General features: G+C 40.5%; 1 protein-coding gene across 2 annotated transcripts in view; it reads left to right on the plus strand.

Annotated features, from left to right (window-relative positions):
• Nucleotides 1-1,694: 1,694 nt before the first annotated feature.
• yjefn3 (YjeF N-terminal domain containing 3) overlaps nt 1,695-24,211 on the plus strand; it is a 47,428-nt gene continuing 24,911 nt past the window's right edge. The window contains exon 1 of one of the 2 annotated variants that reach the window (XM_075485103.1): nt 1,695-2,093. In XM_075485103.1, the coding sequence (XP_075341218.1) occupies nt 2,026-2,093 (68 nt within the window). In that variant the 5' untranslated portion in view covers nt 1,695-2,025. The remainder of the gene's footprint in view (nt 2,094-24,211) is intronic. The other variant, XM_075485102.1, reaches the window with a different exon arrangement.

Genomic DNA, 24,211 nt, shown 5'->3' on the forward strand with positions numbered 1-24,211 from the left:
CTAAATGTGGATAAAACAGGAAGTGTGGCTTTGTGTCTAGTTCTGATTTTTGACTAGTAGGATGTAACACCACTTTCATAAAAACAAATCTCTGAGTGAGCCCTGCAAATGTACAGGTTTTTGTATGAGTTTTTTTAATTCTTTTAAAGATCCAATATTTCATATCGGTGCACGATAAATGAAAAGATCTGCACCTTTGAGATTAGTTGTGAATCTTAATGTGAAACTTGGGTCAGGTGTTTTCAATCAATGAGATAACAATCAGGTGCGAGCGGGCGGCCTGCTTTGTTGGAATGATAGAAATCCATCTATGTCTGCGCTTCATGGCGTATTGGTGCAAGTGAAACTGTTTAGAGAAACAGATTCGACCAAAACAGAACTTTTTTTGTAGAAATGAAAAGCGTTACATGTGGAGAGAGGAAAACACTGCAATTCTACCATAAGTACTTTATCTATGAAACATAGTGGTGGTAGTGTCATGGTTTGGGCTTGTTGTGCTGCATTGGGACAGGTAGCCTAGTTATGGCCTTAAATTCCAAAAGAAATGTTACTTTCGTTCATGCTGCAAGACGGCGACTCTGAGTACAAAAGTTACCAAAGAATATTTAGACAGGAATCAAGTTACTGTTTTGAAATGAAAAAGTCAAAGTTCTGACCTCAATCCATATAGTTTATGTGAGGAAACTCACAAACATAGGCTATGTTTTGTACAGATAAATTGACTAAAATTTCACTGAGGGCCACCCAGATACTGAAAGCAAAATGTCATGAATTTGGCCATTACTGTAATATTTCCTCAGAAAGATATGCATCTTCCTATTTATACATTTTACATATTTCTTTTTGTCTCGTTTCTTAAATGGGTTCTTTTAGGGTTTGTGTGACAATCTTATAGACTTTTGGATTATACTCGTGCAGAAATTAAGGGGTTTATTCAATTTCAAGCACTAGCCCCTAGATGGCAGAGCACACCAACCTCCTTTGGAATTTACTCTAACGTGTTTATTTGTGCAACCTGGCGAAAATTCAGCCACTTGAGCGCCGAACAATCACGAGCATTGTGTTTTAAAGTCCACGGGACTTCACGCTATGAGCCGAGCCGTAAGATGGTGGACTAAAGAGCAAAGTTTAAACAAGAAAGCAGACTGTTGATTACCACCGCGACCCACTTCGGAGCGCCATCACTTGGCGGCTGCAGGTTCTCCTCGTGATACAGCTGCACTTACCCTTTGTGTTCTAGTGTGTGTGAACAGAGGATGTTTTTAATATGAACTATAAAACTAAATATGAACATTTCCCCCCTCACATTCCCTGTGCAATGAGCATGTATGCATCAACGCCCACTCGGGCCCACTCCAGCTCTGTTCATACAATTTCCATCCCATTTGTGTTTGCCTCCTTTGTCTCCCACCATAGTGACAGCAGGTGCTTTCACCCCCCCGGATGCGTGCTCCAGAGTCCACATCAAGGGATCATTTCGCCACCACGAAGTATGGATACATACGTGTGAGTGTGTATTTGCGTGACTCTCGAGGAGGTGATGGAAGGCGTTGCACTTTGGACGACTGAACGTCGACGGTCGTTTGAGGCGGTGTGAGCCAATCAGTTGGCGCGCGCCATGCCTCCTGGTTGTTGATTGGCTGGATTTCCCGGCGAGAGCAGCTGATACACAGAGCCAGCTGGTTTGATCAGAGAGCGAGCCGCGGACACGGTGGGAAAGAAGCAGACAGGAGAGGCAGTGACACAGAGGCAAAGATTCAGCGAGGGTGTGTGCGCGCGCGCGCGCGTGTGTGTGTGTGCAGCAGCAGCAAGTAATTGCCTACCAGCATCCGAACCAATCAAGAGCTGGGGTGAAATATTCAGAGAGAGTGCGAGCCCGCTCAGATTCCCAGTCTATCCCGAAGCTAAGAGGTTGACAGCCTGTTTACTGAGCCAGAGTCAGGGAGAAGGAACGGAAGTGCTTTCTTTGGAGAAGCACAGCTCAGCCTTTCTCCTGCTTTGCCGTTTCGTGCTGGGTGAAAACAGATGGAAAAGATGAACCACAGCTCAGCTGAGGCAGAGGCTGAAACCATAGAACCACTGCGTTACCTCAGGTAGGCACCTGCTCACTTCTGTTCTGTTCTATTCTGTTCTGTTCTATTCTATTCTGTTCTGTTCTTTCTCCCCCTCTCTTCAGCTGTTCCATTTCTTTCCATACTGTTGCACATTTGCCAGTTCAAACGACTGCTCTAAATCACTCCAAGATTTGAGAAAGTGTCAGAATTAAGAGAGAAGAAGAGGGAAATCCTCCTCTTGCAGGATCTAAAAGCTGTTTCTCATGTGAATATATTCATTTGTATTTCAGTTTGGTTAAAAAAAAAAAAAAAAAGCTTTGTAAAAAGAAGAAGAAAAAAAAAGAGAGGAGGGATTAACAAGGGGATCCAGTTATTTAAGTCACCACTACTGGTGATGAGAGTGAGGGTAATGATTATGGTCTGTGCAGAAACACCTCAGTGTACTCCAGGTGATTTCCACTCTGCTTTGTCGGCCTTGAACTTTTTCCACTGTGCTCTGCCACTCAACTGAAGCCTGTAACTGAATTACAATTTTGAGTTCTTATTAAATTAGGAGGCCCATGTTAGATTTGGCATTATGGGGCCAAATATTAGCTAGCAGCCAAGCAATTTGTCATTCAGCATCTTTGTACATATGACGCCATGCAATCCACGGTTAGTGCAGGACGGTTGTTCCTGTTGCCTGTAAAACCACTTTTACTTTCTGAGAGACAGGAAAAGAGGTAAAAATGATCAGTGCCGCTTAATTGTTCGTACCTCATCAAAAAAAAAATGTAGGCATGAATGCAAGTGAAGCAATTTTATGTGCTCTGAATATTTTTCAGATAATTCCCTTAGCATAATTCTCATTTCTGACCTGGGCCTCTTCAGATCTAGGCTAAAAACCTACTTATTTAGGATTGCTTTTAATACCCAGTAGTATGATGGCACTTTTATCTTATTTTATCTTAATCGATTTTGTTATATTTTATTGCTTTCACTGTTCTTTTATTGTTTTTATTTGTTTTTACTTATTTTTCTCTTTATTTATTACCTGCTGTGAAGCACTTTGGTACACCGTAAGGATTGTCTGTAAAGGGCTGTATAAATAAAGTTCATTTCCATTTCCATAACCATTAAAATAAAAAAAAAGGTTTCAGTAACAAATTGTAATTCCAAAAGCTACAAGATGATTGACAAAGATATTGAAATCTTTATTTGAACAGGTTTTAATTCTATAAAGATATACAGTGGGGGCGGTCGTTGGCGTAGTGGGTTAAGCAGCCGCCCCATGTACAGAGGCTACAGTGCTCGCTGCAGCTGGCCCCAGTTCGAGTCCTGCACCGAGTGGCCTTTTGCTGCATGTCTCCTCTTTCTCTCTGCCCCTTGCATTCCTGTCTCTCTCCAACTGTCCTATGATTAAAGGCATAAAAAGCCCCCAAAAAATAAATAAAAAAAAAGATATACAGTGAAGATGCCCCTGGGATTGGATGTTTAGGCAAAAATACTTAAAGAGAGAATTCCATGTAGGCTGATGATGCAGATTGTGGGGGGGGGGGGGGAAGCTAAATTTCTGAGGAGTTTCAGGACGACCTGAAGCTGTCTGGGGGGCTGATTGCTTGTGCCTGTGATGCTTTTATTGAAAGAAAAGCACAAAAAGCATAAATGAATGTTTTTTTTTTTTTTTTTTTTTTTTTTCAAACTTTTACAGATGAGCCACAGTCTTTCTGAGGGGAATCCACTGTAGCACAGTGCTTTCTCGCCATAATCTGTTTGTGTTTAATCTACTTCAAATCGGTTGACTTGTTCATCATGAAAAAAAAACAAAAATCACCACCCTCTTTCTTCACTTTGTGGACTTCAAAGAGCATGTTGTTGTTGTTTTTTTTATGCAGCAAAGGCAGAAGGCTTCCTCCTCCTCTGTTGACCATTTTAAAATATTAATTACTCTGCAAACCTGTCACTGGTTTTATACTATGTGAACACATATAGCGTCTGAGCACAGCATCCAATTTGTACGTCTGCTGTGACACTAACAAAACACTTGCAATCACAGTCAGTAATTTGCCTGCCGGAGAATCCTGACACCCATACATTTTATTGTCTTCATGTTGCTGCCATCTTATCAGAGCATGCTGGAGGAGCTTAATTAACAGCCCTCACTAACGCATAATTGTAGACTTCGCGCTGCCTGCATTTGCATTCTTCTCCAAGTGTGTTGACATCTGAGCAGCTGAGGCTGGAAGACTAACTATTACCCAGGAGGCTTTGTCCCAGTCGCCATCCTCGCAGATCTCCGTTGGATGTCAATTAATGCAGGCAATTAATTTCAAGATACATTTTTGCAAGGGAGACTGACTATACATCCCCATAAGAAAAAAAATGACAATATGTACATATACACATATATGCAAGGTTGTTGAGGATTTGTGGATTTGAGTAAATGATAGCTGAATGGACATAATCGCTGTCTGGCACTTAGAGTTCCAAGAGCCCTAGGCTCCATGAGACAACCTAGTGATGAAGCTGTTCAATAACATGGTGCAATTGTATAGACGTTGTTAGTGATTTATTTGCCAGAAGCAATCTGAAGCCAAATGTGTTCAATATGTGGTGGTCCTGCTGATTTAGCATGATAATAGGGTTAAGAATGATCCAAATTCACTCTGAGCGTGACTCATCTTTCACACTGCTGTTTTTAAAGAAAAATAGATTAAATAAAATATTCACACATAGGACATAGAGCTTGAAAGGATGACCGGCCACATTTGGGGGAGTGTGGAGTATTTATTTTGTTTTATCCAAATAACGTCCTCCTGGCAAAGAGAACTGTGGATGGATGTCTCAGCAGACATGCCTGCTTGTTTATGGATGTTTATGGATGTTTCAACAAATGGGAACATCTTCCTAAAAGAAACAAAATCTCTAAATCTGTTGAAGTTATTTTTACAAAACTGTACTGGGAGCTATGGGTCACTTTTCCCTAAATGTATCTCTAACAATTTTCTCTCTTTGCTCTCAGTTACAGTCAGTGGCATCAAGAAATGCCCGTCCGTGTGTCTTAGTCACAGTCAATTCAACAATTCAGCTCTCTGAGTGTACCTGCGTTGGCTTCGTGTCCCTCCTATATTTGCAAAGATGAATATTGGCCTTATTGTTATTCCTTTGGCCTATCTACATCCTCTCCCTGCCACAAATTCCCAGGATGGCAGCTGCATTCGCCTGTGTGACAGCTCCGGCATTTATTTATAGTCCGAATGTTGCGATTGGGTCAGAGAAGTGGAGATGCAGGGAGCGAGAGCGAAGGGCAGATATGATTTGCTACCGGTGCAGTGTTTGGCCATAATTTTCCCCTTCCGATACAGTCATATTAGCTGTGAGAGTTCTCTATTCATCATATTTAAAAGACACACACATGGGCTGGGAATGGGGAAAGTTAGGGCTGACAGGGGAGAGCAGGGTCAGCACAGATGCCGTCTTCCATGTAAGGTATAGAATCTGCAGTAAGTCTGTTGTTTTTTGTATGTCCGCTTTATTTTTTCCTTGTAAAGTTGTAAAGTGTGAGAACAGAATTTGAGACGTAACCAGGCATCTTTTAGTGCACTCAAATTTGATATCAGCTGTTAATTGGGCTAAAATAAGACTAATGCTACTGTCGGGTCTTATTGAGTCTTTAAGTACTGGATTCCTATATACCGTCAAGTTAACATTAAACTTGTAAATACTATTGGAGTCAGTTGATAAATGGTGTTATAAGAGTGGAATATTTTACTGCATCGGACAATGTATCTGGAGTGTATGAGAAGACATGCTCACTCTTGAGAAACTTGCCTTAAGTCCCCTCTTCTTCTCCTCCACACTGCCTGCAGTGTGCAACACAATCTAATGCAATAAAGCTGAGAAATTAAGTGTGGCCATGAAAACATCCGGCCATCATATACAATCGTATACAAACTTCACTCAAGAATGGAAAAACTAGTTTTATTCGACCAAATAGAAATGAGACCAATGTCAGATGAAAACTCGGGTTGATATTAGCATTGTTTTGTTTTGAAGAGCTAAACTAACCTCAACTACAGTCATACATATTAGCATATAAGTCTCCAGGGTTAACAGTGTAATACCGTAACCCTTTCTATGTATTGATTGACACACAATATCTAAATACATTGAATATTTACATTTGTCTAGGTGTACCAAAGTTAAAATAAGGAGGCTGCGGGATGGAAATGGAATGACCACCTGCGCTCGTCTCTCACTCCGAGACCATCACAGTGCATTCATGAATGTGCTCGGTGTCAAGAAAATGACAATTTGTTTTTGTCAAACTACAAAGATAAAACAGTTCTGTGGAGTCAATCATTCACAATGTCTATGGTCTCAAACATAATTAAATGTCAAGCTGTGATATATATATATATATATATATATATATATATATATATGAGAAAAATAGTTAAGATTGAACAACTTCGACAGCCTGGGGGAAATATAGATCTCCAAATAGGTTTTGTGATCTGTACACAGAGGTGGAGGTTGTGTTTGAGCTACCCCATCCCATCTGTGTGTATGTAGTGGCAGAATAGCTGATTTAGTTAAGTGAATCAAATTGTCAGAAATTTTACAGAATTGCTGATGACCTTGATTGTCTCTCATGAAGGTCAGTTTGGGTTTTGTAAAAATGAAAGAACATCATCTGCATAAATGCTGATCTGGCAGTTTGTAGTAGTTGTCTTTTCATATGAACATTCTGATTAATAGCTGCTGCTAGGGGCTCAATAAAGACTGAAAGTAGTGATGAGGAGAGTAGACATCCTTGCCTAGCATCCCGGTGTAGAGTGAAACTATTTATAGTAACTTCTGCTCTCGGAGTCGGGTAGAGAATCTTGACCCAGTTAAAAAAAACAAAAAAAAACGACTCCAAATCCAATTAATCAAACTGAATAACCTGTGTCTATTGTTGGAGTTGCCAGTTTGGTCAGAGTGAATTATTGATGGAGTGACTTTCTCAGTTTTTATAGCTATCGGTGATGACATTATTATCTTCATGTCTGTTTTGATGAGTGACGGGTCGATAACTAGATGTGATGGCGGGATCTTTACTGGTTTTTAGCTCCCCTGTGAGTCTCTGATAATGGTGAGTTTTATTTAAAAAAAAATAATAATAATTATTTTATTTTTTTTAAATTTTCCATACTCCGTTTGAGCTCATTTGCCAGGTGTTTACCAGATTTAATAATGACCCAACTGCTTTTATATTCTATTCTATATAGTCTTTAAAGCAGAAAATTAGTTTTCTGTTTTTATCATTTTATTCAATTCATATTTAGGGTTACACAGTTCTGTTTGAGTTTCCTCAGTTGGGCTGCTTAAATTGACGTGTCCCATGAAGGATGATGAGACGGCTGGAGGGTAATGCATTTCTGAGAAGGTTGCCCTCTCTGTTTAAAAAAAAAACAACAAATGTTCAATTAGGGGTCTTTTAAAAGTGATATGAATAAATGTGAATTATTTTACAGATGGATTTTCTGTTAACAGCAGCAATCGCCAAGCTAACACTGCACTTCATTAACGGCAACATTTTCATGAAAGTTGCACTTAACCGTTGTCTGACACCGAAGCATATGTTTGGAAGGATGTACAGCTGGCGCAGGCCAAAGGGGGAAAAATAATACAAAAGCAAATGGAAACGGGTGGTAAAAAATATTCTCTCATGTTGGTAGATTTTCACAGTTCATCCCTTGTCTCTTGAGGTTGAGCTCTGTTTCAACTGAGGTTTTATGGCTCTTATGTTCATTTTGGCCGAGCATCCCAGCTCAAAACAATGTAAATTCAGGTTTAGATTAGTCTCCAGGCAGCAGCCCTTGTTAATAAAATACACAAGAGAGCCATTTGAGGAAGGATGAGCAAGACTCTGTCCACCTTATTATGCCCACGCCGTGAATATTTTAAGGGATTTCAGTGGAGAATGGGGAATACTGGAGAAGAGGCAGTATTCTTGCCAAGGTATCACAATTTATTAAAAATAAATAAATAAATCAATTACAGATTTACAAAAAAATAAATGGATAAATAAAATCTTGCATTTGCAGCTGATGGTTTGAGGAGAGATGAGAGTAGACTGAAAAGGTCAAACACCGATAGACTGAAATCATGGGTTGAGCTCGAGTTAATATTCACCGCAGGTTTGCTCTGACAACCCAAATATAATGAAATGTCTTTCAACTGCACCGGCTGAGCATGGAGTGTGGAAACTAACTATAATTACTACTTTGCAGGAGGAATATCAAGTCCTTTGAGCTTTAAATTGTCAAGACTTGGAATAATTGAGATGTGTTTACTATTTCAATGCTTATGCCACCTACACAACATTCATGCTGTACCCTCTCTCTCTACATATAGATCTATATATACTTAGATATAGATTGATTGATAGATAGATAGATAGATATAGAGAGATATTATACATAAGTATGTATATGTGCACAGACTCAGATATTTATGATAGAATAAGCCTGTGTATGAGTGGGCACTGGTGGAAATTTTAGTGGTAAGTTTCTCTCACACTCTTTACTAAATAAGAGGCAAATCAGTACATCCTGTCCTTGAAGCTGGGCCCACCGCATGTGCCTCTACTCTCTTCATCTCTCGTTGTGAAACACCGGGCTCTGAAGGAGTTTGATTCCCATTACCTTTACTTCCATGATCTATGAGCCTTAACTGAAAAATAAAGGCTTGTGCACTTGAGCTGAAGCCACATAAACAGAAACAAATTGTGAATGCATTTGTAAACGTTTCCTGTGAGTTCTTGTTTATCTGTGTGTTTATGTCTATAAGATGGATTTAATAGCATCTAGTATCTCTCTTGTGCCACAAAAATGTACTCGAGCGAAGAATCGGTTGAGAAACTCAGCTTTGAAGCCTTCAAGCACCCCCCTGCTACATTCTCATCAAATATTCACACCTACACAAAGAGCGCTGATAGAAAAAGCAACCAATAGTGCCGTGGACAGCCGGAAAACACATAATTATCTATAAAATCTATGCGGTGGTTTAGAGTTTCTAATTTCATACATGCTGCAAAGGTTTGAGCTCAACATGTTGAAAATGTAGTGCTCGCTGTGGCTTCAGAGCCTGCGCACCATGTAATCTGCTCGGTGTGTTTAACAAGCACCAAATGAAGCTCCTGGGTACCATCTGCCTTTTTCTTTTTTCAGTTACTTTCTGACAATCTCTCAAAAAAACAAATGCACCAAAAAAAAAAGACATAATCAGAATGACAGTGTTGCCAGTGCCTCCAGGTTTAAAAAGTGGCGTCTGTGCCCTGAACTGAATTGGGTTTCCTTTTTTAGTGACGTTGTGTACACGATGTACAGTGAGTTTAAAAAATGCAGCATCTCCATCCGTGCCATAAAGTACAACATGAAAAGGGAAAAGAAAAACACCTTCCTGTGGTGTAGCCATTTGGCTTCATGTGGGAGGATTTTGTTTCCACTTTCAGAGGCTTTTTCCTTCCATAAAGAATTTCTTCCAATCACAGGGACTTTCGTTTGACTCAGTGGAACAGAGGCTATTGTTAGAGGCAGACCATTATTTCCTTTGGCAGCTCCACACTGTTTCTCAATTACCCGCTGTTAATTAAACTATCGCAGTGCTTATCTTTTCATGCAATATTTTAGCGCTTTCAACAATATTACAGGTGACATACTTTCAGTCTTCCTCGGCTCCTTCTGCTCTTTTCTTTCCACAACCTCACTTCTATTTTTTGATCAGCCTCCTCTGCTAAACTTGTGATTTTCCACGTTTTGATGCCATGCTCGTTGTAAATCTTCGCGATTATCGAGCTGCTTGTTTTTTTTTGTTTGCCCATATGTAGTTGTTTTTTTTTTTTCTCATTTTGTGAGGGAAATGTTAAGGGGGGACCAATGGAGATCATGGCCACATGATAAGAATCTAGGTTAAAGTTGTAGGATCTTTCCTGCGAGGAGAACTTCAGATGGATATTTAGTAAACCGTGACCGAGCACGTGTAAATCTGTTAGCTATTGTGAAAAGTGAGCTCTTTAATGTGTACAGACTCGATGCACTATCATTGTTTGTGAGCATTAGTTGCTTATTTTGTTTACCAAGCCACATTTAGAATGCTGACGGGCGTAAGAGGGAGCAAAAAAGAGGTTAGGATTATGAGTGCGTATCCCTGTTGGTTTGTGCGAGAAAGAAGGTAGCGGTTGTGGCAGAGGAGATTTTTACAGGGTTTTGTGTATGTTGCCCCAGTTGCCCTGCTCCTCTGTTCAAGTAAGGGAAAATTGAACAATGACACTCAAACTGGCCCGTCTGTTTCCTCAAACTCTCCGGGCATTCACATGATGTCACGGTCTCTAGTACAGTCCTTTAACAAGTTAACGGTCAGATTTGTGAGCGATTGAAAAGGAAGTTCTACTAAAGTTTAGCTGCAAAGAAAAGCACGCTCTATCTTGCACAACTGACTGATTCATTGCATGGAGAATAGTCTCTGTTGTCACATTCCTGTCATTAGTGCCCTACATCCAGTTTGAGCTCTGGCTCTGTTTTTGTATTCAGATGTTGGGTAACTTGAGGGAATGGGTATCAGAATTGTGTTGAACTACTTACTACTGCTTGTATCAGAGCATTGACATTCGACTGGCTGAAGCATATCGTCATAATGCATCAAATCTCCAGGTATCAAGTCTGTCGCGTGATGACAGAATTCACTCTGTGATGACAGAACTGCTGCAGCATTCATGACTAGAATGTAGCAGAAGAAATCAATGTCATCACTCACACTTCCGTCCCTTGAGTGAAGCGTTACTATGGATTGGTAAGATGTTAATGGGGACTTTCGTAGCCTGGAAAACCAGCGCCAACTGCTGGACGGCAAAATGTTTTGCCTGCGGTTGGGTCTGGCCTCGAACCACTTTTCATTTTGAAAATACTGCCCTGAATCTGGCAGATGGCAACTAAACCAATCACAACGCAGAGATGTGTTTTGAATCAACGCGGGCGGGGCAGAGGGTTCTGGTGCGGGGTTTTGAGGGAGTGACGACAGAGCAGTGCGACGTTGGGCAGTGGAAGCGAACATAGACAGCGAAAGCACAACAAGAAAGATGGCGGCGGCAATGGAACAGCGCTCGTTTGATTCAGCCTTGGCATCAGTTTTGGAAGAGTCCCCTCCCACCAAAGCTTTCTGTCGCGCTTACTACGTCACAGTCAGTTGCGCTGATTGGTCAGAGCGTTGGCCTATAGGCACAGACACGGTTTGAAAGACAACGGGTTGTGCTCATCAACAATGTTCCGTTGTATCCATTGATCGGAGCCAGACTAAATTAGACATCCAATCCATTTAGGCTGGTTTATCAGGCTAGGACTTTTGGTCTCTATCATTTCACGCACATTTTTTCGCTTTGTTGAAAAAAAAATGTGTGTACTGACATTTATCACAGAACATGCACAATTCTATCTATAGTCATGAGGTATTCTAACTCAAGGTATCTGCATGTGGACCCTGGCTACATGCTTACATTTACAGCACAAGCTGTGACAGGGTGTTTGTGGTTGGGGTAACTCAAACTCTGGGTCAGTTACCATGGTGACTTAAAGCAATACAATGTAACTTCTCAAAAAGCCCACTATGGAGCTCCCCCTACAGGCTTGGAGGTAATGTACGGTTACACTGTCGTAAATACAACACCCTTTCGCTTTCACGTTTCACGTTTGTTGACAAACCGGCGAGGAGTCAGAAGGTGCAAGCTATGTCGACTGAGAAGGTAAGAGTAATCAAATGTACCTGGGAGCGTGAGAGGGGTCTATTTGTTTTTGCGGTAGGTGTGCCAGAAAGCAAGTCGAAGTACTTCCGCTCAGCTCCCGGGCCGCCGGTCCAGCAAAGTTACATAGCGCAGTCTTTTCAACTCAGACCACCGAAGGGCATAGGAGACAGGCCAATCGTAATATTAAAACTCATTCCAGCCGCACAATTTTTAAGGTACAAATGTTACATAGTATTGCTTTAAAGTATTGTGCTCGCTGACAAGGTTCTAAAAGAAAAATCCAGACTATCTCCTCATCCAATCCCTCCTGCTGAGTCTGAGGAAGCTGTCAGACATGGGATATCCTTTCTTCATTTACCTGATTGATGTTGAGGGCCAAATCAATCTACATGTCACATTGGGAGTGGATTTTGGGACACAAATTAGATATGTCCTTTCCGTGATTGACTGTTTATTGTATATGATTGTTGTCTCGTAAAAGTGCCTGTTATTTATAGGAACAATATCTGGCTTTATATCTCTTAAGTTACAACACCTATAAACTCTAAACTTAAAAACTCTGTTCAGATTGGCAGGGGATTATTCATTTAACAGATGCTCTTATCCAAAGCAGCTTGCAAGTTATTGGGGACAATGTGGGGTTTAGTATCTTGCCCCGGGACATTTCGACATGTGAACTGGGGAAGTTGGGGTCCAAACTAACAACCTTCTGACTCACCGCCATCCAGCCAAGTAGATTGTATTGGCACGTCACCAACACAGCTCAGACCAGAGTTAGATGAGAGAAATGTGCTTATAATATTCTGACAGGTTCTTGTTTGATTTAATGTATTTACATCCTGACAAGGGAATCTGACTTCTTAATGGTTTTCCTTTTTTTTTTTTTTTCTTCTTTTTTCTCAGAAGTTGAAAATTCAAATGTCCTATTTTTTTTCAACTCAATGCACCATCAGTGACATTAGCTGCTTTGCTATTTCAGAAATAAACTTGTAAATATTGTAGAAAAGAAGCCCATATAAGAAATGGCTCTTAGTATCAGAGGAATGGACCAACCGCATGACTGATGACCACACTCTGTCTAAAAAAGGGATCACTACCAACTGTGGCTGAACTGCACAAAAGGGAATGTAAGTATTTGAGAATAGAATTGCAAGTCAAGTATTTTTCTATCAGTTTGGTGGGCGGTTGTAAGAGCTTTCAGCCAAGGTGTTGTATGCTCTCTTATAAGGTAATAATGTGCTTCAAGGGTCATTGAATGTAATTTGTTCCCAAATTTACATTTGCACGGTAACTCAAAGCTGTTGGACAGACCTCAAATATCAGACATCATAGTAGAAGAGAGGGATGGAGTGGAGTTGAGTGGCTCACTCCTTCATGGTTGAAAAGGGAGCTGTTGTACAGTTTTTCTGTGGCATTTTGACCAAAGCATGTTCATTAAGCCCTCAGAGATTGTGTCAATTTGTGAACTAGTGGCATTAAACGTGTCCTTTTAAAATACTCCGTATATCCATGTCATATGAAAGTGAAAAATGATCAACCTTGGTTTTGTATACAACCAAGTTGGAGGGTTTGATGATAAACAGCAATAATCACTTCTTACTGTATGAAAATATCTCTATTTAATGAGCAATGCTCATCTCTTTTGCAATTTAAGGTTGTGGCTGCCTAAAAATTTCCTAGGCATGACTTCAGTGGTGCCGGGATGAAAAATTGAGTCGAACAGGGGTCAGTTAGAGATGGGACATGAAATTGCAAATAAGAAATCATTTGTGGCCTCAGTAGTTTTCCAATATAGTAACTGAATCAAGGTGAACATGGGATTTTACACGAATGGAAAAATAAACGTTATTCAATAGAATCCCTCCATTTTTATTCACCAAAAGGTGTGCTGAAATGTTCAGTAAACAGACAGCAGCATTCAAACTTCCACACAGATTCGGGCAGCACTTCTCTCTCCTTTTGCAATGTAGTTCTGTTGTGTTTTTTCTGAAGATGTAGTCATATTAACCATTTCTAAATATAACAACCTAGAAAAACCTTTTTTACTGCACCAGTTGCCATGGTGAATTGAATACTCATAGCTCCACTGATGGTTACTTTTTATAGTTACCATGCGAGTGCTTCACTTCGTGACCATAATCTTGCACTACCTCAAAAACTCAGAAATCTGGTGGGTCGCAGTTAGGACTTTGCATGCAAAAAACGCAATGTGAAAAATCAAACACACTCAAGACACTGACATTATGTTTGTGAAACAAACATCCAGGGACTGCATCACTGTAGTTTTGGACCACAGATGCTAACTCTGAAACCTGCATTCATCATGAGATCCTTATCGTTTTAGGTCACAGCAGTCAGTTAAATGTTAAATGCTGCATCATATTTATCTTTTTTTTGGTATGCCGTGTCCTCCTGTTGACTTCTCATGACAATCAAACCCGGAGATAAACGTCTTCCAAGTGACATTGGTGCAAAATAATTGTTTAATAATTGTTTAAGCGATAAATCTAAGCAGCTCAAAACTTTAGCCTTAGAAGAAAATCTCTCTCCACACCCCAAAATGTAATCAAAGCAAGGCCAGTATTTGTTTGTAAAATCTCAGTGCCTGTGTCTAACCTTTACAGAAGCTTAGCTAAGTGGGGCTATACAGACTTAAAAGGTGGATTTTGTAACTTTTCTGTTCAAAAACTATCTCCACAAGAGGGCAGAGTTTTATGTTTCCATTCCTATTAAAGACTCAGCCTTTCTGATGCTTGTTGATTACAACTGTCTTCTTTTAATTCAAAGTAAGCAAGCATCCAAAATGTGAACATTTGAAGCTCTTTACTTACCAGCCCAGAAGTAATGTTGCAAGGTTTCATTACATTTCAGTCCTTTGCAGCCCCTAAGCTGTCTCCAACAAAGGGTTATGTCAGTATTTACTCATGTTTTGCCTCTCTTTCTGTCATTTTGTATCTTTGCTGCTGAATGGAGTTTCTTCGTGGGAGGGTGTGGTGGCATAAATAATGTTTGCCTTCCAGAGGCATCCTCTATAATTACTGTTACTTAATGTTACTGGTCTCTGTGCTCTGTTTGCTGGCAGTTTGTTAATATTCTACTGGCAGCACCCGCCACTGCTTCTTCTTTTTCCTCTGTTGGCTCCGGGGTAGACTTGATGCTGTGGTGATTCATGCCCCATCTAGTTTTACAAAGTGGTATTACAGGAAAGTCCGGTCGGCCCATAAAGTTAGCCATTTGTATATCTCGGCTTCAGCACATACATGGTTTGTATTCAACATCATATGTACTAATTTATTCCTATTTTGTTGATGGCTGTAGTTGAATTTGGGGTATTTAAAAAAAAAAAAAAAAAAAAAAATTCAACAAAGAGTATCTTTAACAACTTTAAAAGCTTCCATATTTGAATGTTTTCCTGACTTTAACTGAACATAAACCTAACTTTAACCTCATGGCTACACCTAATCAAACAATAAAAGAAAAGCAAACAGATATTGTCAAACAAAAGTACCGTTTAAATGGTGACAGTGATATTTAGAACAATTTGATGGAGCAGATATCAGCTTGGCTCTCCTGGCCTACAGTGAGGTCTGTACCTCCATCCTCAGACACCCCAGCCTTAATATACAGACTTAAGTTAAAACAGGCAAACACACCTTTTGTGAAAATTAAATTCTTTCAATACAGTGACTTCAGTTTCCTGCAGTTTCCTCAAATGGCAGACTGCATCTCTTTCAATGTCAAATTCCCCCCCCCCCCCCCCCTTCAGCAGATTGTCCTCTGAATGCTGTAGAAGTGTTGTTGACAGAGTTCAGAGCTGTTCAGCACTATGAGACTAGAAAAAGAAATGCTCTCATAGTGACAGAATGGGAGCGATGCCTACTAGTTTACTGCTATATGTTCTCAGCTGGAAAAGAACTGTGGAGAAACAGAGAAGCAGATCCAGAGAGGCGAGAATAGAGAAAGAGAGTTTGAGGTATATGGAGGATTGGGGGGGGGTTTAGATGTAGAGGAAATAATGTGTCTTAGAGGACCAGTAAGCTAATAATAAGATCCGGGGGGGGGGGGCTATGTCTTTGCACTGCCTTTTCTGTCAGCTATTACCACTTGTCACTCAAAACTGCTTTTGTGCCAGTTACCATAGAAACTATTCCTAGCTACACCCGAGGGAGGGATGTCGCCTGGCTTATTGTCATATGTACAGGTCGTATGTTAGGTAAAGACCAAGTACATGTGTGGATTAATTGGGCAGATGTTGGTGTGTTTGTGAAAGGATTATGACTTGCAGTTCTTTCTGTTGAGCAGTTTCCATAGGATGTGATAATTACAAGGAAAGGGGGAGAAGAAAGAAAGAAACTTTAAGCCTAAAATCAGAGTTGTGTTATTACATTCATTCTCAATAGCCGATTAATTTTTTTTTCCCATTTATGTCATATGTCCCTGTGAGTTTAAGAAAAAGGCCCTTGGTTTGTGCTCAGGTATTGTGGTTTTCATTGTGTGTCTTAATATATTTGTGAGCAACCAAGAGTGCGTACGACAGGCTTTCGGCCAGGAAGACTTTCCCAGTCATCAGTAAATGTTCACTGTCTCGCTCTGCTAAGTCCTAATTGTGTCTCTGTGTTATTTACCATTGGAGGAACACTGTCACTGAATTCCAATTCTGCAAATGTTCTTAGCTTTTAAATTGCTCTCTCTCTTTTGTTTTCCAGATGATCCTCATTCGTTGGTAGACTACAATATATAAGTAAAAAAGAAAGTTGAAAATCAATATAATACACTATTGAGCAAGATGATACAGTTAAATTAGCTTCTTTTCTCATTTTGTTTGTGTGTCTATTAGGATGCATCCACATCCACAGAAAGTAGTATATAATAATAGACACATTCGTCCCATCCTTGCAGATAATAACAGATAGTATAATTGAACTGTTCCTCGTTGTTAGTCAGCACCTCTGAACACACTGTAGATATATGCAGGATCTCCTCTTTGCCTAGCAACACTTTTCTGCCCAAGCTGAAATCTATTCTAGTAAAGCAATCGGTGGAGGAATTCTCTCCTGCATACTTTGATGGACAGTTGCTAGGGGCAACAGATGACCTGTGAGCAAGCAGGTTAACATGAGATGCTGAGAGGCACGCAGTGAAGGTAAAGTGGAGGGCTAGGCATAGGAATCAACACGCAGTCAAGGAAATGTTTCCACAGAAACAGGAGATCAAAACCCTGGAGGGATGAAATTGGAAAGAGAGAAAATAAGAGAAACGGAGGCGATGAGAAATGATTTCCCTTCTAACGTTATCGTTTCCTCCATCTGTTTGGTTTTATGAGTTCACATGTATTGCTATCAAATCTTTCTTGCTTTCACAACCAAAAATTCGGTTTCTTAGATTTCACTTCATGATAATTGCTGCAATGATAAAGAGGCAGACTTACAGGGAGGAACACAAGCTTCTGTAGTTAAAAAAAAAAAAAAAAAAAAAAAAAAAAAAAAAGAAATTTCCGTTAGCTCACGGTAATCAGAACGTGTAAAACTCTTGAGTCTGCCATAGTTATGAGACAGTGGGTGGCTCTAGAGTTGTTAGCACCAGACATGCGGTAATTTCTTTAAGTCAATCTTTTTTTTTTTCTATGTAACACTGCCAGCATACCATTATTGTTTGACCTTACAGAAATGTATAAATGGGAAAAAGAAAGTGATAACCTAAATAAAGCAAGAAAAAACATCCAGAGCTCTATGAGCTGTAACTACACAACAGGCCGTCACTCTCGGTGCAGGTAAGAAGTTCCAGGGCTTCACATTTCAACAGTGTGTTTGATCCTGGGTGCTCCATTTCTCACTTACACTGTTATCAGGCACTGCTTTATTCCAAAACTACATGCATAGGTTAGCTTAGGATGAAATACACTCTTTCACAACAAACATATAGGAATTCAAACAGTAGATATCATTTGTCTACAGTCTAATGTTTTATGCAGTTTTGTCAGACTAACCTGTACATTGAATAATGAGGCTAAAAAAGTACTGTTTGAATCAAAAACCGCTGCTGAGGCTTTGTTTAAAGCTTGGACAACGGGTTGGCTAAACCCCTGTACTTCACACCCTGTGCATTTCCCGTTTAAGAGAAAACACACACAAAAAAATATGCACTAGTATGTTCAAGAAAACAGTTAGTAGAGTTAGTAGTTGCATAAGAAATAAAACACACGTTTTTGACAAAAGATGTAGGATCCATCCCTTATTTGTGAGGAATGTGTAACTTTCCAACATTCACACCTAGTGCAGATGCAAGAAAAAAGCCAGGGTTTGAAATAATCACATTGCAGTGATGGATTTTTACTCTCCCCTGTATGCTCCTTGCTTACACACGCTACCATAAACTCACCCCCCTTAAGGTGTAATTCAATCTCTTGATATCTTGGCACTGACTCCTCACTCACATCACACAATGATGAACACACACTACCCCATTAATGCATGGATTTCCACCCACTCCTTCGCTCCTTTTTAAATCTGCAGACATTCTCTTTATCATAATGAGTTCCAGCTGTGTAAAAGAATCAGTAGCTTGCGTTTCGATGAGCATGTGGTCTATTGGGAAATTCTACATTAGTTATCTTTAACCATTTGAAATGTCTAAATAAATCTACTTTTCAGCCTCGGTGCCCTGTGTTCATACTTCTTTCTGCTCTAGTAGATTTTATCTGCAGCTACTGTAGGAGTGAATTATCAGCAACAACATATAGGAAGCAGAATGTTTTTATTTATTTATTCATTTTTTTTTTTTTAACATAACCAGCCTCCAAAAGTGCATCAATAAAAGTCAGGAACAATTTAGGAAGAGTGGTGATGAGTGGGGCTATAAGTTAGTTTCAAAGCACTATCAGTTATGGCCCTGACTTCAGTAATGTCAAGTTAATTTCCCTCAAAATCTAGGTCAAGGCAATGAGATTAGTCAGCCTTGAGGAGATGTAATAACATTTATCTAATTGGTTATGCATAAAAATGCATTGCTTTTGGGGTTAGTAACTTGAGACTACAGTTGCCTCAACCAATACTGACCCCTGGAAAGGAGATCAGGGTTTTGGTGTTTTTAATTAAGGCTTGAAATGACTGCTGTTTCTTACATTAGCTCTGTGTCTCCTACAGTATTGCTTCACTGACTTCTGATTGACAATTAACAGTAAAAATGTAACTGTTCAGAATATAGGGTCACGAGCGATAGCTTGTAAATTAGAATTAATGGCTGTGACATTTTCACCGTCAAAGCTGTCAGCTGGCAACACTGTTACAAATAAGCAGAATAAAACCGAGTGGATGAATCTGTGCGTGTAGGCAGCGGCGACAGGAGCACGATGCAGCTTGACGGCTCCTCCTCCACATCTTCACGTCTTTACAGCGTGCTGCTCGCACAACTGTAACCCCTGCTCCTCCAGCTTTTTCACCTCCTGACGATGAGGAACACTGACTGTAATGGCACATGTACGCAGTCAGGCGAGCACAGTGGGCATATAGAAATCGACAAACACCCTGCTAGGCTCCTCAGGCTGCGCAGCTTGTGTGACATTCTGTTCCCAATGTAATAGAAATACCACATATGCATAAATTACACACCAGGACGGTTGGTGCAAAAGCTGTTGGAAGCCTGAGGTTAAACAGACTAAACACAAAGACTTTTAACACACATTTATCTGTCAGTCAAGCAGAGTTTGGAGCAGCATCTGGAATTCAATGTCCATCTCTGATCTTGTGACAAAAGTCACAAGTTACAAAAGTCAAAAAGCCAACACATTCCACACAGGTGTGTTCAAAAGAGTTTTAAATGTTCGTCTCATCTCCTGAACCAAAACAAAGTTTGCCCTGTTGATCCAAGGTAATGGTTACACCTGTTCTCATTATAGGCAACTCACTGGAGTCCAATCTAACGGTTTTCAACTCTCTCATTACCATCGTTGTGTTTTTAATCAGAGCATCTCTGAAGAATACTCTCCAGATCATTTCTTCCATGAGTATTTGTCTCCTCACACATTTCTCCCTACCACCTGCCACCCAAGCATTGTAAACACACCCACATATGCACCCATGCTTCCACACACACGCACGCTCACATGCACGCTCACACGCACCCACACGCACATTCAATCGGACACACACATGCCAGCGAAGCTGCGAAAGGTCGGCCGAATGCCATTTTAAATACGGAGGCTCTCTGGCCTCTCTCATCATTCCCCCTGCTGCTGTGCTCATCAATTATAAACAGCCTGCACATTTAAATTTTGTGTGTGCGTGGATGCGTGCAGATGCAGGTGGGTGGAGAAGCGTTCAAGCAAAACTGTATGAAGGAATCAGGGGAAATGGGTGGGAGACACTGACAGCCAATGGCAGAGTAGGTTGAGGTTTTGCATAAATAAGCTTTCAGGTGCTCTGTATCTAACTGCTTTCAGTTGACTCACCTTTTTTTTTTCAGCAATCTCCATAGTTTGCCCTGTGAAAGAGAATGACTCAGGAGTTGGATCATACATTCATATACGTAGAGCAAAGGCAACCTTACACAGAATGATTTGGCAGAAAGAAAGGGAAGAATGTATGTGAGGAGTTATTCAAAGGAATCCTTAGAGAGTTGCCCGCAGTAGCAGATTGCATTCTTTTATTTTATGTCCTCCCTATCTTCTAGCCTTTTATTGGCAGAACTACAAAATAAACCATAAAAACCACAAGCAGGAGGGAGATTAGTCTTTCGTATCCAAACCAGCTGAGCTGAGATGAGGCCCACAGCATTCACGCAGGGCCTTTAAAGCCTGCAATGAGGACACTTACTGAAAAAGAAAAGCAAATGAAAATTAGCTGCCAAGCTTTTATCCCTTGTATCACCCACACTGCACCGCTAAGCACCAAACCATTACTTTTCTCCTTTTTAAGATGTGTCTGTGCTCCTCTGGAGAACTCGCACTCATAAACAGAACTTGGACAGAAATAACTCACTCATTTCAGTGCCTGCAGTAACAGTCATTATGATGCCTTGTATTTTATAGATGTTTGTTTTTGAGCTTTCAGGGTTGGAACTGTAGGGTAATTAAGACTGACACTAGTTTGTAATCACTGAAAGAATCATGTTAAGACATCTTTGTGAGTCTCTTATTTTGGTAGCTGAGCCTGCCTGTTACCCACTTAAGGAAGAAACTGGCAGGTGATGCAAGGAAAGTTATCCTGTTTGCATTGTGCTGGAAAAAAACAAACCATTTATCTGATTACTCTGACCAAAACTTTACTTTACTTGAAATGCACGTTAACATGTTTGTCCAATTGTATAAAATCAAAGCTCTGAACGCTGGACCAACACACTCAGGTAATCGATCCAATCACTTCTGCATGTATACACTCGACAAGACTAGACAGGACGTCTTGAACATTTTTTCATACAGTCCACAGCACAGTGGCTTAAGACATATTTTGTGTAATAACTCAATTTCCTTCCCATCCATGTAGGACAAGGACAGTGCGTCCCAATTAGCTAGCCACATTGAGTTGTAATTGTAGCTCCTTTCAACTGTAAAGATGGATGTAAATACCTTATATGGAGCCTGTTGTCCTGAATATCAAAGGACTACTTCTGTTTAAGGACACCAACAATTAATGAGTCGGTGCTTCACAGTTACAGTGTGCCCACTCACTGGTCTACTTAGGATCACATCATTAATTTCCTCCTTGCTGCTTATTCTGAGTTCTGGGCTTTACTTAAGCCGAGGGTGAGACTGCTCTCAAGAGGGTTTACTTTGGTTCTTTCCAACAGACTTTCCAAGTCAACAAATGAAAGAGTAAAAGTAACCCTACATTTGCTGCCTGGTTTTCATTACTCTTAAACAGCCTCCTTGAAGGTTTGGCCTCCTAAGAAAGTTTTGGAACTTATATGGGTTGGAGAAACTTTCTTTTCACAGTAGCTGGTAATTAACTTTGATGCATCTGTGTCTTATCCCAAAAAACTGTCTCATCAGCAAAAACTGTGTCATCCACTCTGTAGCAGTGGACACAAACTGTAAAAACACCAGCCTGATTGGTGCTAAAGTTGATAGCCCACAGTGGCCCTTTTAAATAAGTTAGAATGCAGAAAAGAGGCTGCATACGGGCTATTTAGTCATCCAGCACAGTTTCTTTGTCTCGAACTGAGTCCTTTTTTACTTACACCTGTTGTTGTTTCTGCATTTGGCAGATGCTTTTATCCAAAGCGGCTTACACTGGTAGGGTAAGGGGGTCTTTCTGAAGGACCCCTACTGGAGGGAGTACCTTTCATGCAGGGGTGTCAGGATTTGAACCCAGGTCACCCACGTGAAAGGTGGCAAACACTTGTAGTTTTGTCTGTGTAAATACATTAAAGCTGCGGTCGGCAACTTTTTTTTAGTCATATTAGCTTGAACTGTCATGGGATTCTGGAAGTAGAATATTAAATAGGCTGTTTAGAAAAAATAACGAATTCTGTAGCTCCCTCTGAAGCCTGTAATCATGCTTGCAAAAACCGAGCGCTCCCGGCTGTTTTTAACCAATCAAGTTAGGGTGGAGGAATCCTACCTGTCAATCACAGCTTGTGCACACGCTGCTGAGCGTGAGTCTGCCCTAGCTTGTGTGCGCTCACACTGGTGTGAACTCACGTGCACAACCTCGTCCACAGAGGGGGAGGGGTTTGGGGGGCGATTCGGAGCTTGTTAGAGGTTGGGGGAGGGACCTGAAAGTTGTATCAGTTCGAATTTTCCGACTTTAGACTCGCAATTTTGAAAACCTGCCGACTGCAGCTTTAATGCTGACACCTATGGCTTATGCAGTGTACTACCTGGATGTTGACTCATTATGGCCACACTTGACTGAGTCTAGAATACTGTGCACCTCTCTGTGGTTGAAGTTTTGGCTACGTAGAGGTAAAAGACAGTGACAGTCAATCTTCTACGAGGCTTGCCTTGACACAAGTCTACTCAAATGTTAATGGTCTAAATGGTACATTGTGCTCGATCCACTTGGCTAGATGTCAGACTTTTAGTCCCATAAAATGTTTATCTGCATCTACAACAAATTTGGGAACATTAAACATGAGATTATATATATTATTATATAAAATATCCTCCATTGGATAAACATAAAATGCCTTGCTTTTAAGGTGACTTCACTGATTTAACGTTGCTCAACATTGCATTGGATCAAGAAAAAGGGTTCAGTTAAATAGCCATATGGCCTAATAAACAATGTTAATTTAGCCACATATAGCAGAGTGGGCTGCAGGAACATTGCCCTCTTCATGGCAGGGCTTTATTAGGCTGACTTGTAATTTTGTTGCCTCTTTCTCCTCCTCTAAGCTTCCTCTCTGCTGCCACTCAACCTCCCTTTTCTGTCCCTTCTTATTTAGCTTCATCAACATAGTTCGGAGTTCTCTTTGATTGCAGTTTGATATAGGTAACCATGTCAGCCCTTATACATTCAAAAAACATCAGGTTGTTCTCATTTGAGTTTTTGTAAACTATTATTTAGCTATGCTTTACACATATGTAATGTTTAATTTCCATATGTAATGTATTCATTTAGTTTGTTTTATGTAAAGAAATGCATAGTTTTGTGTGAAAGAAAGTAAAACCTGACTCGAGGGGTCCTCAGCGTCCCTGGTGGGACGTGCGTCAGCAGCTTGCTCTCCTCCTCCGACTGTCAAAGGGAGAGCAGGAAGCAAGTGTTGCCCATCCTTTTATTTTCCAGTTCTTTACAGGGCGAAAACACAAGCTTGCGAAAGGCCCATGGGCTTTGATCTGTTTCACGCACATAACATGTTTCTTGTAGGTTAAAGGACAAGACCGTTTTTTTGACATTGGGCCCTTGATTTCGCATTATAACATGATGTTCTACTCACCCCTGCTTGTTGTTGGTAATTTGGAGCTGTCCGAAGATATTCGAGAGGCGTCTGGCTGCTCTCTTGAGATATTCGGCCATGAAACGGTTTCCTATGGGCAAGTTTATACAGGCACAAACTATGCTGTTTATAATTTATTAATTACTGTACACTAGCACTGATAACGTGGAGGTGCGTCACTTACTTAAAAAAATCCGGGTTACTGTAATTTTGAATTTTTGTCGTAAAGTGGGTGTTACCGACGTCATCGTCGTGCTACTACCACAGACAGCCCACAGACCTGCTGCCTATTTATTCATTCGGCTAAAATTCAAAATTACAGTAACCCGGATTTTTTTAAGTAAGCGACGCACCTCCACGTTATCAGTGCTAGTGTACAGTAATTAATAAATTATAAACAGCATAGTTTGTGCCTGTATAACGTTGCCCATAGGAAACCGTTTCATGGCCGAATATCTCAAGAGAGCAGCCAGACGCCTCTCGAATACTTTAGGAACAGCTCCAAATTACCAACAACAAG

The sequence above is a fragment of the Odontesthes bonariensis genome, chromosome 15 (genome assembly GCF_027942865.1).
Source record: "Odontesthes bonariensis isolate fOdoBon6 chromosome 15, fOdoBon6.hap1, whole genome shotgun sequence".
Classification (NCBI taxonomy): Eukaryota; Metazoa; Chordata; class Actinopteri; order Atheriniformes; family Atherinopsidae; genus Odontesthes; species Odontesthes bonariensis.